This window comes from Lithobates pipiens, unplaced genomic scaffold, assembly GCF_037356315.1.
Source record: "Lithobates pipiens isolate NorthernLeopardFrog02 unplaced genomic scaffold, aLitPip1_a1.2 Scaffold_28, whole genome shotgun sequence".
In the NCBI taxonomy this organism is placed as follows: domain Eukaryota; kingdom Metazoa; phylum Chordata; class Amphibia; order Anura; family Ranidae; genus Lithobates; species Lithobates pipiens.
In genome coordinates, this window is record NW_027507789.1 from 37,990,653 (window position 1) to 38,011,297 (window position 20,645).

At 40.4% G+C, this 20,645-nt stretch overlaps 1 protein-coding gene across 13 annotated transcripts in view; it reads right to left on the minus strand.

Moving 5' to 3' along the window:
- PTPRT (protein tyrosine phosphatase receptor type T) overlaps nt 1–20,645 on the minus strand; it is a 654,130-nt gene that overhangs the window by 348,596 nt on the left and 284,889 nt on the right. For all 13 annotated transcript variants that reach the window (XM_077459099.1, XM_077459105.1, XM_077459107.1 and 10 more), the window contains exon 5: nt 3,598–3,713. In XM_077459099.1, coding sequence (XP_077315225.1) covers nt 3,598–3,713 — 116 coding nt within the window. The remainder of the gene's footprint in view (nt 1–3,597; nt 3,714–20,645) is intronic.

The window sequence follows — 20,645 nt, forward strand, 5'->3', positions numbered from 1 at the left end:
TGCGTCATTCTTAGTCCGCCGGACTAGCACACTGACGAACGTATTGTCCGCTGAAACCCAAGTCCGGCGGAAAGATTGGACTGCAAAAATACTTTCTAAGTCCGCTGAGAAAGTCCGCTGAAGCCCACACACGATTGAATTGTCCGGTGAAATGCGTTTCGGCGGACTAAGTACGCCAGACAATTTGATCATGTGTACGCGGCATTAGGCTACAGCTCTGAGTCTGCTGGGGCGGCTGACATCACAATCAAGAAGTAGACTTAGGGCTTTTGGATGTCTACACAAAAAAGGGAGAGCATTTAAAGGAAAACTCCAGGAATCCGGCCACTTTGTAAAATATCCTGGATTAGTAAGTGTTAAGTCCAACAAGGTGCATAGCTTTACATGGACTTTAAAAATATTTCACAGCAGAACCCTCTCAGATTTAACCATCAGCTATGCAAAATGGTTGGACTTGTCATCTGTGGCAATAAAAACAAGAATGTGAGCATCCTTATCCGTTGGTTAATGGTTTGCTATTAGGCGTATCAAATTTTCCTGCCTTTTGTTTCTACTGAAGTTAGTGTATTTCACTCTGCTATAGCAAGACAGTCGAGCGTTTCAAATACGACTAATGAGTATTGACAGATCTGTCACTTGATTTGTAGCAAACACACCACCTCCTACTGGGCGCATTTGGGATAATTTTGCAGCGCCATTATTGAATAATGATCCTAAAAGTCATTATTAATTCCTATAAAAATGTATTACCAATCCCAAGCACAACACGGCTAAATAAGTCCTGGCTGAATTCTGCACAATTTGCTTGTTAAATCAGAACCACAGGAAGATAACAAACCTGGATGATTTAATCCTCTTATGTTTTTTCTAAAAAATGAAATGTATTGTCACATAGTGTACATAGCCAAATCTGTCTTGATATCAGTCTCCAGGGCAGTGCATGCAGTTGTGCCACGGCCTCATTCACTTGAATGGATTGCAATCAGCTGGTGGCACTGGCCGCCAAACACAATGGGGCTTAAAAGAGAATCATCTTTACCTAGGTGGATGCAGCATCGATCTGATGCTGCATCTGTCCCCCGCCGGCTTTAACACTGTGAACTGAGTGATCAAACACCGCTGATCGCTCCGTTGTCAAGACTCCCTGAGCAGAGAGAGGTGACTGTCAGTCACCCCTCTCTGCTCTGCCCCCCTACTTGCTCACTGGAGCGCAGGGCTGTGGAGGAGGTGGAAGCAGCCAGCTCAGGCTCTCAGTGGTGTGCTGGTTCAGGCATGTGGGTGGATCCCGACTTTATTGTCATAATCTTGCCCCAGCCTGGACCGGCTCTGTGATGGCTTCAGCCCGCTGTCTGCTGAAAACAAACTGCACTGCTGTGATCCACAGGAGAAGTACAGCCAAATGAGCTTTGGCTGTACTTCTCCTTTAATTAATGTGTACTCCCTGTCCACTAACTTCTCAGTTTAAAGTAGTATTAAACCAAAAAGCAAACCATTATTATATTGCAACGCATCAACTCTTAGATGTGATGGCTGCATTCGTTTTTATTATTGTTATTTTTTAGGCTTTCTGTCTTCTATTCTGTCATTTTCAAAAGAACAAGCTCTCCAGCAGAATGTATCAGTTTACAGGGATGAGGAAAAACATTTAACACTGGCAGCTTTTATTTGAAAAATTTTAACTAATGGGGCCTGGTCTCGGGTGCGGATGGGACCCTCTGAGAACACGTGGAGGTGTTGTGGATTGAAGGCAGGAGATCAAGGAGAAGACAGTGGGAGAGAGCACTGCCAGGCAAGTCTCCAGGGAGGAACCACATGTTGCAGTCCAGAGGGCTGGTGAGTGATGCACAGTCAGGAGGACTGGCAGAGAGCAGTCTGGGATGGGAGCTGAACCAGAGGTGTGGAATGTGGAAGTATGGGCAGGAGAAAAGAAGCAACTGCAACTAGGAGGACTGGCAGGGCCTGAAGAGTTGGTACTGGGAACAGTAGCCACGAGTAGGACAACTAGCATCAGAGACTGTCATATTTTTGCTACACCATAGGGATCCCAGGTCCCTACCCGCAAAGGGAACTTGCAAGGCCTGGCTGAGTCAGTATCAGGCCTAAACCTGTGCTAGTTGGTCCTGGAAGTGGAAGCAAGAAAAGTGCTGGAGGTGTTGGGGAGGAATAGGCTGCAAGCAAGTGTTGTGCTGGAGTAAAGACTGGAGTGTATATAAAAGGAGTGTATATAGGTGGTCCCATCTAAATATTCTGCAATTCAGTGGGCATCCCATATTCTCTTATCCCATCCAAGTTAGTTCCCCTCAATAAAAAAAAAAAGTGCATGGACTGTTTTCTGTGACTGGAAATGGTGTGCCTAGCTGGGCAGGGTGATAGGTAGACTACAATACTCAGCAGCCCTCACAAGGGTACCACTACACATGTAAAACTCTCCTCCACCTAGAAATGCTGCTGTCTAAAAGTGCCCCCTGTGCTCCTTAATCCAGAGTTGAGGCACTCTAATACAGGAGGTGTGTTACTGGCCAGATCGCCAGGTGAAAACACCGCTAAAAAAGAAAACAAATACAGTCATCACATCTAAGGATTGGCAAGCTGCAATATATTACAATTTTGGCTTTGCCTTTAATACCACCTTTAACTCTCGTAAAAAAAAAAATTCCCTCCCACTATACCACACATAAGTGCAGGGCTAAATAATTCATAAAGTCATATATAGAAACATATGTCACAAGAAAAGTAGATGAAAAACACACCACATTGGTGCAAAATGAAAAGTTCATAATAGAAACGGTCCACAAAGAGTCATCATAGTCCAGCCCTATGAAGATGTCATGTTTGACGAAACGCGTCAGTGTCCAGCTTCTGCCAAGGTCATTCTATACAACAAGCGCTGTATACTTTTTTTGCAAGTGTTCTGTAATTTTAAATAAAATCTGTTGTTAATGTTTTTTACACTATATGCGACTACTTGATTTGTTTCCACATATGTGTTTGATCTGAGAAACACGGTTCATCCAAGTAGAGGTCCATTCCTCCTAGAACCAAGGGGATTTGTGAGATCCATCCATATATGTTACGCCTGTGCTTCCTTATGTGATTTGTAATCATCCCTGTTTGTGTGACTCACTGCCGTAAGGTATTTGGGTCCACACTCTCTGGTAAGTACAATATTACTGTCCATGGTGGGATTGTCAAGCTGGTGGCCATCGATATCTGTGGACTATTACTCCAAGCACCATTGTGGATTTTGATTGTATAAGGATACAGCATTGATGGCTCTTTGTGGACTGTTTCTATCATGAACTTTTCATTATGCACTAATGTGATGTGATTTTCATAGACTTTTGTTGTGACATATGTTTATATATATGATCACTTTATGAATTATTAAGCACTGCACTTATGAGTTTTTTAGGTTTATGCCCTATTTGTCAATTGTTGCGCCAGCAGCTTTTTTATTATCCATTACCTCAGTAATTTTTTTTTCTTTTTCTATACCACACTTTAGGTGATTTGCTATCCAGATGTCTTAAGACACAATAATGTAAAATATGTATAATGGTTACATTGATGGGTTTTTGCCCCATTAGCCTTGCCTACCTGCAGCCAGAGTTTGTCATGTTGAGACCATTTTCCTCCCGCTATGCACTGGAAAGTAGCATTCTGCCCGACATTTACCTCCACGTTCTGCAAGCGCAAGAAATGGGGCGCGTTTCCTAAACAGAAAAGAAAAAAAATATCTGGATATTAGTTCAGCCACCTCTAGAGGAACAAATAAGATTTCAAGCCCGATGTACTTATTAGCAGATAAATGTATAGGTGCCGTCTGCACAGCCTCTTAAATGAGCCACTGGCTGAGAATTACTGCTCATTCTGTGAGCGCCTGGCACAATTTCAAGGCAACTATAAAAAGATCAGAGAACAGAGAGGCATTTACTGAAATGTCAGGGACATACCTCTTATCTTGTTCTCATACACACACAAGGGCTTACACCTTAATGCACAGTCCCCTGGTCATATATTGCTCATTTTATCTTTGCTTCCAAATACTGGACACATACTGCATTCCAATTAAGTCCAGGCTCTGAACAAAAAAACTCTTCTAGGAAATCAATTCAATCAGAGCAGATTGTGATTTTTTTTTTCCGATATATAACGAATAACCTACTGTCTTTATCTGGTTGCCATGAAGGCCTTATGTGTTATGAGGTTCCTGTTGCATCAGGTGCGACTGCTGTTATTAAAGTTTGATAACCAGTATCTTGCAACCATTAACATATAATGAACACATATACATCCCTATGCACAACCTTTCAAATGAACCTGTGGCGAGGCTATTGGCATTTGAGTATTTCAATTTTCATATAAAGTGAAGCAGCAAATGAGCTTTGAAACAACCCCTGTTGTTTGTAGCTGCAGGCACTGTGGAGCAATTCATTGTCAACATTAACAGCAGAAGCTCTAAAGCAGGGGTGCCCAACCTTTTGAAGAGCGAGGGCCACTTAAGCAACTTGGTAACTAGTCATGGGCCACAATGAGTGGGCAGATGACAGGTCCAAGTGCACTCCGCATATGCAGAGCTGACACAGACACAGCCTGCTCAATTCTATGGGCCCTCAGATCTGCCCAGATGGAAGGGGATGGATCCCCCCCCCCTTCTGTCTCTTTTTTTTTATAATCGGACTGGAGGTAGGTGGGTGTAAATGGCCATAAGTCTGTTTACATCTGTGGATCACTAGAGGTGAATGGAGGTTCTGATCGTGTTGGAACCGATCGTGTCAAAAGCAGCCTAAGGCTGCTTTCACACTGATGCGCTGTGGTTTACCAACACTGAGGGTGCAGCATAGTGCACCTGTGGCTTAGCTGTTCTTTGCCATAGACTTCTATTATATCCTGCAGGGGTGGTGCACTTTCCGAAGTGCACCAAACCTGCAGGTAATAGCAGAATTCTATAGCTCAGTGCAGGTAACCTGCAGGTGTTCTGCGCTGCACCTGCGGATCAGTTTGAAAGCAGCCCAGATATGCCCATATACAAACTGAATTTAGTAATAAACTTACCTTTAACAATAGTCTTCCATTCAGGTCAGCTCATGCGGCTCTGCTCCACAACCATTTGCTTCCTCTACTACTGGCTTCATCCACAACACTCTTGCTTTGGGATGGTGGGTCGGCAACCCACAATTTGGACTTGCCAGCCCGCCATCCCAGAGCAGGAGGTCGCGGGCCACATCAGAAGGCTCTGCGGGCCACATGTGGCCCCCAGGCCACTGGTTGGGCACCCCTGCTCTAAAGGCATCAAAGTCGGTAGCTCAGCTTACTCTGCTCCCTCTAACCAGAGCTTCTGCTCCAGGGAGATTAGAAGGCTGGAAGGCTTAATGAGTTGATGAGTTCTGAGTTAATGAGTTTCTGCTGAAAGTAGGGAGCTCAGCGGCTAGAGAGAACAACTTTACTATAGTGTTGTATGAAGTTGAATGTGAATTGCTCCACAATGCCTGACGCTACAGAGGTCAGTGAGTTTTAATTGTTTTAAAGGTAATTTACTGCTTGCTAAGAAAATTTCTGCACATATCATGAGCCTGGAGGAATAGTTTGAAATATACAGTACGTGAAAGCCTAACTGTTGACTTCTGACAAAAAGTAAAAAGTTGCATAAGAATGGCAGTAGTATTTAATCTTTTTAGGCTGTTTATTTCAGAGAGTTAATTGGGAAGCTTTGAGATTATGAAAGTACCCCTATGTTATATGCTTGGGGAATGAAAAGAGTCTCTTTAACGGTTGAGATAAGACATTGGCCACATAGTCATAGTCATTTATTGTGAGAAGGATTAGTAAAACATCAGTAGAGATGTGGACCGTTTACAGCCCTCTCCAGAATTCTAGAATTATTGCCAAGGTCTTCCCACACAAACTCTTACAAAATTACCTTTTCAGCCCTATCTCCCAATAATTGCTGCATTATCTCTTTCTCAGTAATTATTATTATTATTATACAGGATTTATATAGCACCAACAGTTTATGCAGCAACTCAAGGGTAGACAGTACAAATACAATACACGTTAATACAGTAGGAATTAGAGAGCACTGCTCCTTAGAGCTTACAATCTAAGAGGGAAGGTCACAATCTCAGTTAACCATCCATCAGATGTGTTATTTAAATTCTACAAACACCCAAAAAAATGAGCTTAGGTATCCTTCAGGAAGGATTATGAAATCTGGTGATGAAGAAACACCGGATGGCTCTCCAAATTCTCCCAAGGCTCATTTATTGTAGGACAGCCACTGCTAAGGATTGACAAAATTGCAAACTAGATCACGTCACCACAGGGTTTATACTTTTATTTACATCCTATATGCCTGATAGCATAACGTAGCAACCTCTACTAATTTTGTGGGGTATCCTTAGCGCAAAATATCCAGCTGAAGTCCACATGAGTTTTCAGTAGGATCCTTCGGCTTGCCACCATCACAGATCTTATGAGACATAGAAAACGCATCACCATTAATGTCCTTTAGTTTGACGTGCTTTTCCTCCACTTTGCGGAGTTCTTTTAAATAGATATATTTTCTTTTCAGCTGCCTCTAAATTCCAGGTGCAGTGACAGATCCTGAATAGATGTTCCTGGAGATTTTTACCAGTGGAAAGATAGCTGGTTTTATACTCATTTTATCATCTACAAGACGTCTAAGATAAAATGTATTTATAATTATATACAGTATAATATATAATTTAAAATACAAAAAGATGGGTTTGAGTTTCCTGCAGCTCAGCAGACACTGGCCAAGGCTTGGCACCAACCGTTCAGAAATTCTGATGAGGTTAAGCCGCAGCTCATGGGAACCATGGTTCACAAGAACCTCACCTCTATCATTTTAGATACACTAAATTCTTGAAGACTTGAGACCCATGGATAACCTATAACTCAATCTTGACCGTTCCCTGCTCTCTGTATGAATACAGATATGGCCCACCCCAGTTTCGAATAATGGGTTGCACTGCATGGGCATCCTTCCTGTCGCCTTACCATCCCCAGGGAATTCATTGCTACTTTTTTCCTCACTTTTTCTTTTGCTGTCCGGAGAAGAGTTTGGGCAGCTTTGTTCTCTCCCCCTCTCTCAAAAATGTGTTCATTTTAAGTCCTGGAACATCATCCCTCTCCCCGTGGCCCTCTTTCCCCTCTTTTTTGGCATGGGGCAATGTTTTGGTTGGTAGCCTTTATTGCTTGTGGACAATTTTTTTTACAACTATATTGATATTTTAGTAGGTCTGTTTGAATTGTAATTATCTTCTCTGCCCCTGAGGCTCTTTGTATGCTGCTTTCAAATGTACAGTGGGACAGAAAGTATTCAGACCCCCTTAAATTTTTCACTCTTTGTTATATTGCAGCCATTTGCTAAAATCATTTAAGTTAATTTTTTTCCTCATTAACCTCCCTTGCGGCATTCCCAAGTCTGGCTTGGGGTGAGATTTAATTACCATAAGCGGTATTCCCGAGACAGACTCAGGATCGCATCGCTGGATCCATTTAGGGGTTTACTTACCTTGTCCCCTGGATCCAGCGATGTCTCCCCGCTGTGATCAGCGAGCCGCCATGTCTCGCTAGATCAGTGAGAGTGCAGAGCTCCATTCCCTGCGAGCGTTGCGACGCATGGGGACGGAGTTCGGCACCAAATTCAAAAAGTAAAAAACACAGTATAGATACAGTATACTGTAATCTTACAAATTACAGTACTGTATCAAATAATTACACATCCCCTTTGTCCCTAGTGGTTTGTCCAGTGTCCTTCATGCAGTTTTATATTATAAATACTATTCTTTATGCCAGGAAACTGGAGATTGTCCATAGCAACCAAAAAATGTCCGTTTACATCAAAAGTGGTTATAGACCAGATAGAAAACAGCGATAATAAATTAGAATCACTCGCAGAGTTGAGCGATAGTAATTTGTGGGGAAATTCGTCATCAAACACTAAAAGTAATGACAGCGACAATTCTGCAACTCAGCATTTTTCAGTGTTTTTGATTACATTATTGAAAACATTTTTATTATTATTATTATATTATTTGTTATAATTATACATAGTTATTTATTTATATATATATATATATATATATATATATATATATATATATATATATATATATAAAATGTATGACTTCAGATTTCAAATTTTAAATTTTATCATACTCGGAATGTCTATTAGACTCTTGTTTGGACAGATTTAAGTGAATTATTTCTAAGAATTAGTGTTTTTGATTACATTATTGAAAACATTTTTATTATTATTATTATATTATTTGTTATAATTATACATAGTTATTTATTTTATATATATATATATATATACAGTATATATATATATATATATATATATATATATATATAAAATTTATGACTTCAGATTTCAAATCTTAAATTTTATCATACTCGGAATGTCTATTAGACTCTTGTTTGGACAGATTTAAGTGAATTATTTCTAAGAATTAGTGTTTTTGATTACATTATTGAAAACATTTTTATTATTATTATTATATTATTTGTTATAATTATACATAGTTATTTATTTTATATATATATATATATATATATATATATATATATATATATACAGTATATATATATATATATATATATATATATATATATATATATATATATATATATATATATATATATATATATATAAAATTTATGACTTCAGATTTCAAATTTTAAATTTTATCATACTCGGAATGTCTATTAGACTCTTGTTTGGACAGATTTAAGTGAATTATTTCTAAGAATTACAGGCCTACAATATAAAACGCCATATTTCCATGCAAAATAATGGTACCGCTTTCAGCACCTAAAATCTGAAATAATCGTACCACCAGGGAGGTTAATGTATATGCAGCACCCCATACTTACAGAAATACACAGAATTGTTGAAATTTTTGCAGATTTATTAAAAAAGAAAAACTGAAATATCACATGGTCCTAAGTATTCAGACCCTTTGCTGTGACACTCATATTGCTATTCATTTCTTCGGATCATCCTTGAGATGGTTCTACTCCTTCATTTGAGTCCAGCTGTGTTTGATTAGGAAAGCCACACACCTGTCTATATAAGACCTTAAAGCTCACAGTGCAAATGAGATTCATGAGGTTAAAGGATCTGCCTGAAGAGTTCAAAGACAGAATTGTGGCAAGGCACAGATCTGGCCAAGGTTACAAAAAAATGTCTGCTGCACTTAAGGTTCCTAAGAGAACAGTGGCCTCCATAATCCTTAAATAGAAGACGTTTGGGATGACCAGAATCCTTCCTAGAGCTGGCCGTCCGGCCAAACTGAGCTATCGGGGGAGAAGAGCCTTGGTGAGAGAGGTAAAGAAGAACCCAAAGATCACGGAGATGGGAGAAAGTTGTAGAAAGTCAACCATCACTGCAGCCCTCCACCAGTCGGGGCTTTATGGCAGAGTGGCCTGACAGAAGCCTCTCCTCAGTGCAAGACACATGAAATGGAGTTTGCTAAAAAAATCACCTGAAGGACTCCAGGATGGTGAGAAATAAGATCTCTGGTCTGATGAGACCAAGATAGAACTAACTTTTTGGCCTTAATTCTAAGCGGTATGTGTGGAGAAAACCAGGCACTGCTCATCCCCTGTCCAATACAGTCCCAAAAGTGAAGCATGGTGGTGGCAGCATCATGCTGTGGGGGTGTTTTTCAGCTGCAGGGACAGGACGACTGGTTGCAATCGAGGGAAAGATGAATGCGGCCAAGTACAGGGATATCCTGGACAAAAACCTTCTCCAGAGTGCTCAGGACCTCAGACTGGGCCAAAGGTTTACCTTCCAACAAGACAATGACCCTAAGTACACAGCTAAAATAACGAAGGAGTGTCTTCACAACAACTCTGTGACTGTTCTTGAATGGCCCAGCCAGAGCCCTGACTTAAATCCAATTGAGCATCTCTGGAGAGACCTAAAAATGGCCGTCCACCAACGTTTACCATCCAACCTGACAGAACTGGAGAGGATCTGCATGGAGGAATGGAAGAGGATCCCCAAATCCAAGTGTGAAAAACTTGCATCTTTACCAAAAAGACTTCATGGCTGTATTAGATCAAAAGTGTGCTTCTACTAAATACTGAGCAAAGGGTCTTAATACTTATTTCCATGGGATATTTCAGTTTTTCTTCTTTAATAAATCTGCAAAAATGTCAACAATTCTGTGTTTTTCTATCAATATGGGGTGCTGTGTTTACATTAATGAGGAAAAAAATGATTTTAGAAAATGGCTGCAATATAACAAAGAGTGAAAAATGTAAGGGGGTCTGAATACTTTCCGTCCCCACTGTATTTGTTTGCTTTGTACTAATTTTCCACAGAAAGGAAAGAAAACAAAATAAAATACAAAAATATACAAATTTTCTACATTGATAACTTCAAAACAGCGCCTAGAGGCGATTCAGTTCGCATTGTGCGCTATACAAGTATTTCATTCATTCATTCATTCATTCAAAATGTATGTAAAGACAGTATTGATTTATTTTGGATAGAGTAGAAAATCATTAAAACCCCTATTTTTAAAAAATTGTATTCATGCCCCATTCAAGAGACTGCCTTTTACAGTACTTCCTGTCCTGTAGACACAACAGGAAGTGAGAATAAATCTATCCAGAGGGAAGTAAATCTCTTCTTAGACAGTTGTAGCTGGAATAAATATACCAACTGAAACATTTCGCCTCTGTTCCTTTTCTTGTGGCAACTCAAAATGTCACTTTCAGTCCTGGTGACAATGGTAACAAGAATAAAAAAGGAAGTTAAAGAGGAAGTAAACCCTGATGAGTTTACTTCCTCTTTCATTCCCTGCAAAGGCAAAGCATAATGGACTACTATGCATCGCATAGTAGCCCATTATGTGTCACTTACCTGACACAGGAGCCAGCGAAGTCACCGCTGTCCCCTGTAGTCCAGCGCATCCATCTTCTCGGTGGGGTCTCGCAGCTCCGCCGCTGTCATTCAGCGAAGCCGCGATGACGTCACTCCCGCGCATGGGCATGGGAGCCGACACGCGCGGCAGCTCCATTGTTGGAAATGCCGCGCTCAGTGCGCCTGCGCGCCGCTGTGCGCCTGCGAGCCTTAATCTAGGCATACCTGTAGGTCAAAGTGGTTTGTAAGGGTTTACAACCACTTTAAAGCTTCATACACATCACTAGTATTTTTTTTTTAACCCAGCAGGTTGAACAAAAAAAAAACTGACAGTTGAGGTTGGAGCTACTGTACTAACATTCAATCTCTTCTGCTGTGCTATTGTGTTCCGACAAAGAAATGGTCCTCCCGACAGAACGCTCTTGGCTGAGAGTGCTGACCAAGAGCCAGTCGGCAGGCCTTTTTTGGTCATGACCCTTTGACAGAAGCAGGTTGAACAGTCAGTTTCTGTATGGTTGCGGATGCTGCCCAACATTCAGCCGTGTGTACTAGGCTTAAATCTCCCCAGTGATGACACAGGCAGCAATATAACCTTGATCCCCTACCACTCTATCCAAAACTTGAAGATAGATGCAGTTCAGTTACATATATAGTAAATAATTCAGGTATTTATACTATAGTGTTCAATGGTCCACTAAGCCAGTATAGTACGTGATGCACATAGACACAAAAACTAAAAAAAAAACTGTTATGAAATGTTTTTTAAAAGTCGTCAAGTATGACTGTACATAGAATGCTATATATTGTCCTTCTGATGTAATCACAAAAAATAAACACGGAATAATACGAAACAATTAATTACTAGAAGCTTGTTTTATATAATCTACACTTATGCCTGATGAAGGAGTGTACAATCCCTCCGAAACGCGTAGGTTAACGACTGTTGGGGCTCACGTTATTGTGCATGGGTGCTCAACTCTGCAGTATAGACATTGTTTTCTTATTTTTTTATTGTTTTGTATTATTTCGTGTTTATTTTTTGTGATTACGTATATATAGATTGTGTACCAATAAAAATACAGTTTTGTACTCTATCATACGGTTGTACATGCCTCCAAAGTCCACCAATAGGGATTTTCTTTGTTTGCAGTTTTTATAGGATGTGGCACAACAAATCCGCACAGATATGCCATTCTGTACCCTTGTCTTTCACTTCTGATGTGGAACATGTGAGAATGAGAAAATCACTCAACTAACACTAACAAAGGCATTGTTACCCACTCATCTTATCTAATAATAATAGACATGAACCACTTCACCACCCACTTCTCATATATATATATATATATACAGTGCCTTGCGAAAGTATTCGGCCCCCTTGAACTTTTCAACCTTTTGCCACATTTCAGGCTTCAAACATAAAGATATAAAATTTAAATTTTTTGTGAAGAATCACCAACAAGTGGGACACAATTGTGAAGTGGAACGAAATCTATTGGATAATTTAATTTTTTTAGCAAATAAAAAACTGAAAAGTGGTGCGTGCAAAATTATTCGGCCCCTTTACTTTCAGTGCAGCAAACTCACTCCAGAAGTTCAGCGAGGATCTCTGAATGATCCAATGTTGTCCTAAATGACTGATGGTGATAAATAGAATCCACCTGTGTGTAATCAAGTCTCTGTATAAATGCACCTGCTCTGTGATAGTCTCAGGGTTCTGTTGAAAGCGCAGAGAGCATCATGAAGACCAAGGAACACACCAGGCAGGTCCGTAATACTGTTGTGGAGAAGTTTAAAGCTGGATTTGCATACAAAAAGATTTCCCAAGCTTTAAACCTCCCAAGGAGCACTGTGCAAGCGATCATTTTGAAATGGAAGGAGTATCAGACCACTGCAAATCTACCAAGACCTGGCCGTCCCTCTTAACTTTCAGCTCAGAAAAGGAGAAGACTGATCAGAGATGCAGCCCAAAGGCCCATGATCACTCTGGATGAACTGCAGAGAACTACAGCTGAGGTGGGAGAGTCTGTCCATAGGACAACAATCAGTCGTACACTGCACAAATCTGGCCTTTATGGAAGAGTGGCAAGAAGAGAGCCATTTCTCAAAGATATCCAAAAAAGTATTGTCTATAGTTTGCCACAAGCCACCTGGAAGACACACCAAACATGTGGAAGAAGGTGCTCTGGTCAGATGAAACCAAAATCGAACTTTTTGCCCACAATGCAAAACGATATTTTTGGCGTAAAAGCAACACAGCTCATCACCCTCAACACACCATCCCCACTGTCAAACATGGTGGTGGCAGCATCATGGTTTGGGCCTGCTTTTCTTCAGCAGGGACAGGGAAGATGGTTAGAATTGAGGGGAAGATGGATGCAGCCAAATACAGTACCATTCTGGATGAAAACCTGTTGGAGTCTGCAAAAGACCTGAAACTGGGACGGAGATTTATCTTCCAACAAGACAATGATCCCAAACATACAGCAAAATCTACAAAGGAATGGTTCACAAATAAACGTATCCAGGTGTTAGAATGGCCAAGTCAAAGTCCAGACCTGAATCCAATCGAGAATCTGTGGAAAGAGCTGAAAACTGCTGTCCACAAACGCTCTCCATCCAACCTCACTGAGCTCGAGCTGTTTTGCAAGGAAGAATGGGCAAGAATTTCAGTCTCTCGATGTGCAAAACTGATAGAGACATACCCCAAGCGACTTGCAGCTGTAATCGCAGCAAAAGGTGGCTCTACAAAGTATTAACGCAAGGGGGCCGAATAATTTTGCACGCCCCACTTTTCATTTTTTTATTAGTTAAAAAAGTTTCAAAAATCCAATAGATTTCGTTCCACTTCACAATTGTGTCCCACTTGTTGGTGATTCTTCACAAAAAAATAAAAATGTTATATCTTTATGTTTGAAGCCTGAAATGTGGCAAAAGGTTGAAAAGTTCAAGGGGGCCGAATACTTTCACAAGGCACTGTATATATATATATATATATATATATATTTTTTTATATATATATATATATATATATATATATATATATATATATATATATACTCTGCATAATTATAAATGCAACACTTTTGTGTTTGCTCCTATTTATCATAAGCTGAACTTATAGATCTACAACCTTTTCTATGTACACAAAAGGCCTATTTCTCTCAAATAATGTTCACAAATCTGTCTAAATCTGTGTTAGTGAGCACTTGGAAGTAATGTCGCTGTAGATCCGAGGGGGATATGCAAGGAAAATAAAAAACAGCATTATATCTTGCACATGATTGGATGAAAAAATAAGCAGAGCTTCCCCTCATTTCAGATCTTCCTCTCAGATTTACAGCGACTGCACTTGAAAGTGCACTTGTAGTGCAAAGTGGATTTTAGTAAATCAATGCCAGTATCTGGTGTGACCACAATTTGCCTCACGCAGTGCAGCACATCTCCTTCATATAGAGTTGATCAGGTTGTTGATTGTGACCTGTGGAATGTTGGTCCATTCCTCTTCTATGGCTGTGCGTAGTTGCTGGGTATTGGCAGGAACTGGAATACACTGTTGTATACGCCAATCCAGAGCATCCCAAACATGCTCAATGAGTGACATGTCCGGTGAGTATGCTGGCCATTCAAGAACTGGGATGTTATCAGCTTCCAGGAATTGTGTACAGATGCTTGTAACATGGAGCCTTGCATTATCATGCTGCAACATGAGATGATGGTCATGGATGAATGGCACAACAATGGTCCTCAGGATCTCAATACGGTATCTCTGTGCATTCAAAATGCCATCAATAAAATGCACCTGTGTTCGTTGTCCAAAGCATGCGCCTGCCCATACCATAACCCCACTGCCACCATGGGACAACATTTGCATCAGCAAACCACTCACCCACACAATGCCATACACGCTGTCTGCCATTGCCCTGTACAGTGAAAACCCGGGATTCATCCGTGAAGAGAACACCTCTCCAAAGTGAGCATTTTCCCACTCAAGTTGGTCACGATGATGAATTGCAGTCAGGTCGAGACCCCAATGAGGACGACGAGCATGCAGATGAGCTTCCCTGAGATGGTTTCTGACAGTTTGTGCAGAAATTCTTTGATTATGCAAACCGATTATTGCAGAAGCTGTCCGGATGGCTGGTCTCAGACGATCTTGGAGGTGAAGATGCTGGATGTGGAAGTCCTGGGCTGGTGTGGTTACACGTGGTCTGTAGTTGTGAGGCCGGTTGGATGTACTGTCAAATTCTCTGAATCGCCTTTGGAGATGGCTTGTGGTAGAGAAATGAATATTCAATTCAAGGTCAACAGCTCTGCTGGACATTCCTGCAGTCAGCATGCCAATTGCACGGTCCCTCAAAACGTGCGTCATCTGTGGCATTGTGCTGTGTGACAAAACTGCACATTTTAAAGTGGCCTGTTATTGTGACCAGCCTAAGGAACACCTGTGCAATAATCATGCTGTCTAATCAGCATCTGTATATGCCACACCTGTGAGGTGGATGGATTATCTCGGCAAAGGAAAAGTGCTCAGTAACAACGATTTAGACAGAAAAAGGCCTTTTATGTACATAGAAAAAGTTGTAGATCTTTAAATTCAGCTCATGATAAATAGGGGCAAACACAAAAGTGTTGCGTTTATAATTTTGCTCAGGATATTTATATATATATATATATATATATATATATATATATAAAATGAGACTATGAGAATCCACGTACCACTCCATCACTCATACTATCATACAATTGCACATACATCTCAGCTTATTCTATTGCTATTCTATTGCTATCATTATCGCCCACTTCTAATAAAAAGACTTCAGGGTGTTTTTTTTTAAACTAATACACAGATACCATTACACATTCTAATGTACTGCTCTGCTATGACAGTTCTATCATTTTTTTTCTATTACACACCCATCAATCCTCTACAAATAGTAAACCACATATATCAGTTATTCTGTCTATACAAAGATCAAGTAGCATTACCCGTTATCCCATGGTATTCTTACACCACAAGTGTTTAGAGCTAAGCTGTCAAGGGTCCGTCCCAAAGAAGCAAAACCCCAGTAAAGTCAGTACATTTTTTATGGTTTTATTGTTTTTGTTGGGTCTTGTTTTACATTTTGCTACAAATGTGTAAAGGAAATTTGTAAATTCTGTATATAATTGTATTCTATTTTGTATGTTCGCCTATGTATTGCACACTAGACTCAGTGTGCATATGGCACTCATAATGTTTTCATTACATGCTTGCATTCTTTCGAGTCCGGATTAGAATTAGCCTGCCTATGTTATGCCCCTTGTTACCATAAAATTAGCAATCTTAATGTGATACCTGCGTAATAAGATGTATAAAAAACCTTTGTCGAAATTGTAATAATAATAAACAGAACAGTTATTTTGGAAAGATGCTGAGTGTATATTTTTGTGTCTGTTCCCTACTACAGTAGTTATTATTAATTTGGAACCACTAATCAATATGAGGATAGGAATTACCTAATTATAAAATTTCCAGAACAAATGGTAATTATACAGAGTGATAACATTAATGGAAACATTTCCATTTTTTTAAAGTAACATAAATTGACCTAGAAACTGGTTGGTTGTGAAAAAAAACAATAATACATTGTCTAGACCAGTGGTTCTCAGTCCTGTCCTCAAGTACCCCCAACAGGCCATGTTTTGAGAATTTCTCTTAGATAAAAAAGCTGTCCAAAATACCAAGCCATTGACTCTGATTTAAAGCACTTGTGCAAGATAAAGGAAAACCTGCAAATATGGCCTGTTGGGGGTACTTGAGGACAGGGCTGAGAACCACTGCTCTGGTTGAAGGAGACATAAGAAAAAAAATTGAGTTGGCTGAAACTTAATTTCATTAAATGGAAAGTACATGGAAGGCTATTGGTGAGTAGGCCCGTGGGCAGTCCCTTTTCAAAGGCCTAGTAGGCTAAGCAAGCAACTGCTCCAAGGGGAAGGAAATGTCTAAACCAGGGGTCTCCAAGCTTTCTAAACAAAGGGCCAGTTTATTATCCTTCAGACTTTGGAAGGGCTGAACTATGGCCCGTAGGAGTTGAAAATGTCCTGGTGTCGGCAACTATGCCCTATTATTGGTGTCAGTGAGAGGAATAGTGCACTATCATTGGTGTCAGTGGAAGGAATAGTGTCCCATCACTGGTGTCAGTGGAAGGAATAGTGCCCCATCACTGGTGTCAGTGGGAGGAATAGTGCCCCATAGTTGGTGTCAGTGGGAGGAATAGTGCCCCATAGTTGGTGTCAGTGGGAGGAACAGTGCCCCATATTTGTGCCCCATATTTGGTGTCAGTGGGAATAATAGTGCCCCATAGTTGGTGTCAGTGGCAGAAATTAAGTCCCATTGTTAATGTCAGTGGGAGAAGTAGTACGTCAAGGGCCAAATAAGACCACTGGTCTAAATCAAAGGTACCAGATAGCAAAGTACTTCCCTATTGTGTCTGATATCCTGGCCTCTGCTTTCTCATGTAGCATAATCTGTTTTACTTTCAATGGAAAAAGCAGGCGTTCTCTAGTCAATGGTCTGCTTAGCTGTTGTAAGGACAAGGACCTTAAGTTTAAATGAAGCCTTGAATAGATCAAGCGGTAAGATACATAGGAGAGTGAACTTTTTTTTTTAAACTGTAATCTTACTTACAAAAAATTAGCTTTACCATTAACATTATTGTTTTACAAGGCTTCTAATGTGGCTATTCAGCTGCTCAGATTCCTACATGCTGTAATTTAAAACAGAAAGGCACTGATCCCAAGTGATGCAGTTGACCAAATTTGATCATTGAGCATATCTGGTCAAGGAACTCGCCTGGGATCCCCAACGCTGTGTTTATAATTTTACAGCGCCGGGGGCCTGTCATTTAGCACTGGGAGTGTGATGTGTACACTTCAGTTGGAGTGTGTGATCGATGCTCGTTTACATGGGGGACAAACAACATTTTTTTAAATTGTTGTGCTATTGTAATGAAATTTAATGATTTTTTCAAGGGGTGTGTGTGTTTATCTACAGGTAACTCTTTGTGGAAATGGGTTAGGGACAAAAGGTACTAATGTACATATTCTCTAGGGATGAGGAATGGCTTACTATTATAAAATGGCAGTGTACATTCATAAAAGGGAAAAAGGGCATGGGGTTCCCCCTAAAATTCCACCAGACCCTTATCCAGGCATGACACCTAGGTGGCCAGGAAAGAGTAAGCAGCTAGTATGTGCCCCCTCCCCACCTCCTGTCCTATTGTACTAAACCATGCCACATGCATTTTAACTATGAGGGAGGGGATCTTTAAATGGAGGGAGAGGGTCACAAAAGCTCCCCTCCTTGTAAGGTACCCTTGTCCCAATGTTGAGGTGACATGGTCAATGACGTCTCCTAGGATATCCAGCACTGTGTTTATATTATATCCTTTCATTTAACGACAGTAAGCCAGTGGGGTAAACATGATCATGTGTGGGGTTGTCCTGACTATCAGTGGATTACGTCACTGCACCCCGTTATGGGAGGTGGATTTACATCACTGTATGATGTGATGTGATAATACTGAATTACATGGGAGAGGGGGCATTGTTATAAAATAGGATTGTATTTTTTTGTAACGCAACTAAAGGACTTTTTCTAGGGTAGTTGGTTGTTTACATTTAACTGAATGGGTAAAAGGTACTAATGTATCCCTGTACTCATTCCTCTGATGGGGACAGATATTTTAATGCCCCTTTATTATAAAGGGTGCTCCAAGAATCTAAAAGCCCCACCCATATTACCCCATCTCCTTCTTGGGGTTTCCCCTGAACCTCCTGTGAACCGAACCCAGACAGATTCACTCATCCCTAATGGTAACCAAAGGCAGGTTACCAAGGTCAGGTAAGAAAACAAAGAGTATTATTAACAACCAAATACATTAAGATCTGTGTTGACAGGCTTTGAACTTGTTCCAACACAAGTTCATTGGCAAAAGCAACTTGCTATGAATTGCATTCTGCTCACAATTGACATCAGTTTGAGACACTTCTAAGATCATTCAGACTTCATTGTCAGATACATTTAACCTCCTTTTAAGCTGCATCAACTTTCTCAAGCTGCTTTTGATGTCTTTATTAGCTCGTATGAGGAGTGAAGCCGTTCTGCCGTGAACAAAAACCCATCAGCACAAGCTCTAAACATGTTCAGTTATTATATACAATTTCCTAGAACCATGGTCAGAAAGAAGTTACCAGAACCACGATCAGGGCTAGATTGCAGGTAAAAAGTATCTGATTTTTCACATATAGCAGAAAAGCTAATATTAGATCTAATCTTCCCCCATTAAAAATTCATTAAAACAAGTACCTCTTCTGTGCCTATAATATAGAGACAATAAACAGAAAATTCCTTCTACAGTACATCATCAGGGTATTAGAAATCAACAATGGGTGCAACAGGCTCATGCATCATCTAAAACAACACTTTATTTATAAAAGGCAGTAAAATACTCACAAACAAGTAAAAATTACAGTGATGTAATCATGCAGATAGAACAATGGGAGTATAATCGTGGCAACATGCTGTTGGTAAACCATGAGAAGTAGATGGATTTCAAGGGACAAGCCTTCTTCCTCAGATGGATTTAAAAATAAAGTGATGCAGAAGGCTGTTGTATTCTCTCTTTTTTTTTTTTCACGTTAGCTCTATTTCACGATTACCCAGAACTGAAGTGAGCTTCAAGGCCAAGTACAATTACATGACATCATGGCCATCTAACTAGTGAATGAGAAGAATATGTAAATTCTGTGCCTAATAACATCCTTTAGTACTCGAGCGCTGGCAGTTTGTGTTATATTCTCTGCAGATCAAATATTATTCACTGACTTAAAGCGGTTCTTCACCCTAAAGGGGAAGTTCCGCTAATCTGATCCCTCCCCCCCTTCGATGCCACAATCAGCACCTTTCAGGGGGGAGGGGGGTGCAGTTACCTGGATAATCCAGGTATCTGCACCCACTTCCGGGCAGACCGCCGCAGACCCCCGCAGACGCCCCCCCGTTGTGTTCTGGGAAACACACAGTTCCCAGAGTCACAGTGGGGGACCATAAGAGACGTGCAGCGCGACTCGCGCATGCGCAGTAGGGAACCGGGCAGTGAAGCTGTAATGCTTCACTTCCCAATTCCCTGACAGAGGATGGCGGCGGGGGCAGCAGCGAGATGAGCTATCGCTCGCCATCTGCCGCCGACATCGCTGGACCCTGGGACAGGTAAGTGTGATTTTATTAAAAGTCAGCAGCTGCAATATTAGTAGCTGCTGGCTTTTAATATTTTTATTTTAGGTGCAGAACCGCTTTAAAAAAAAATAGTGAATGAGAAAAAAACTACATTATAACCACTAGATGGAGGTGAGTAGCATACTTTTTTCTTATCACACTCAGTGCCTCCCAGTGGGCAACATTTTTTTTTTTTCCCATTCATAATTTTTTTTTTTTTTGATGAATAACATTAGATCTGCAGAGATAACAGTCTGAGAACATTAGATTTTGCCCCATTTACAAAAAATGTACATGCAGTTTTGATGAACAGCTATGCACTTTTTTTGATAAATACATCTCTATAGTTTCAATGAACTGACAAAGTTTAGCCATTTTGACCACCAGATGGTGACCACTTTTTGGTAGTTCTAATTCCCAGGGACAGCCAAATACAATGTACAGAAAAGACCTATATTAAAGCTAAATGATTGAAGAATT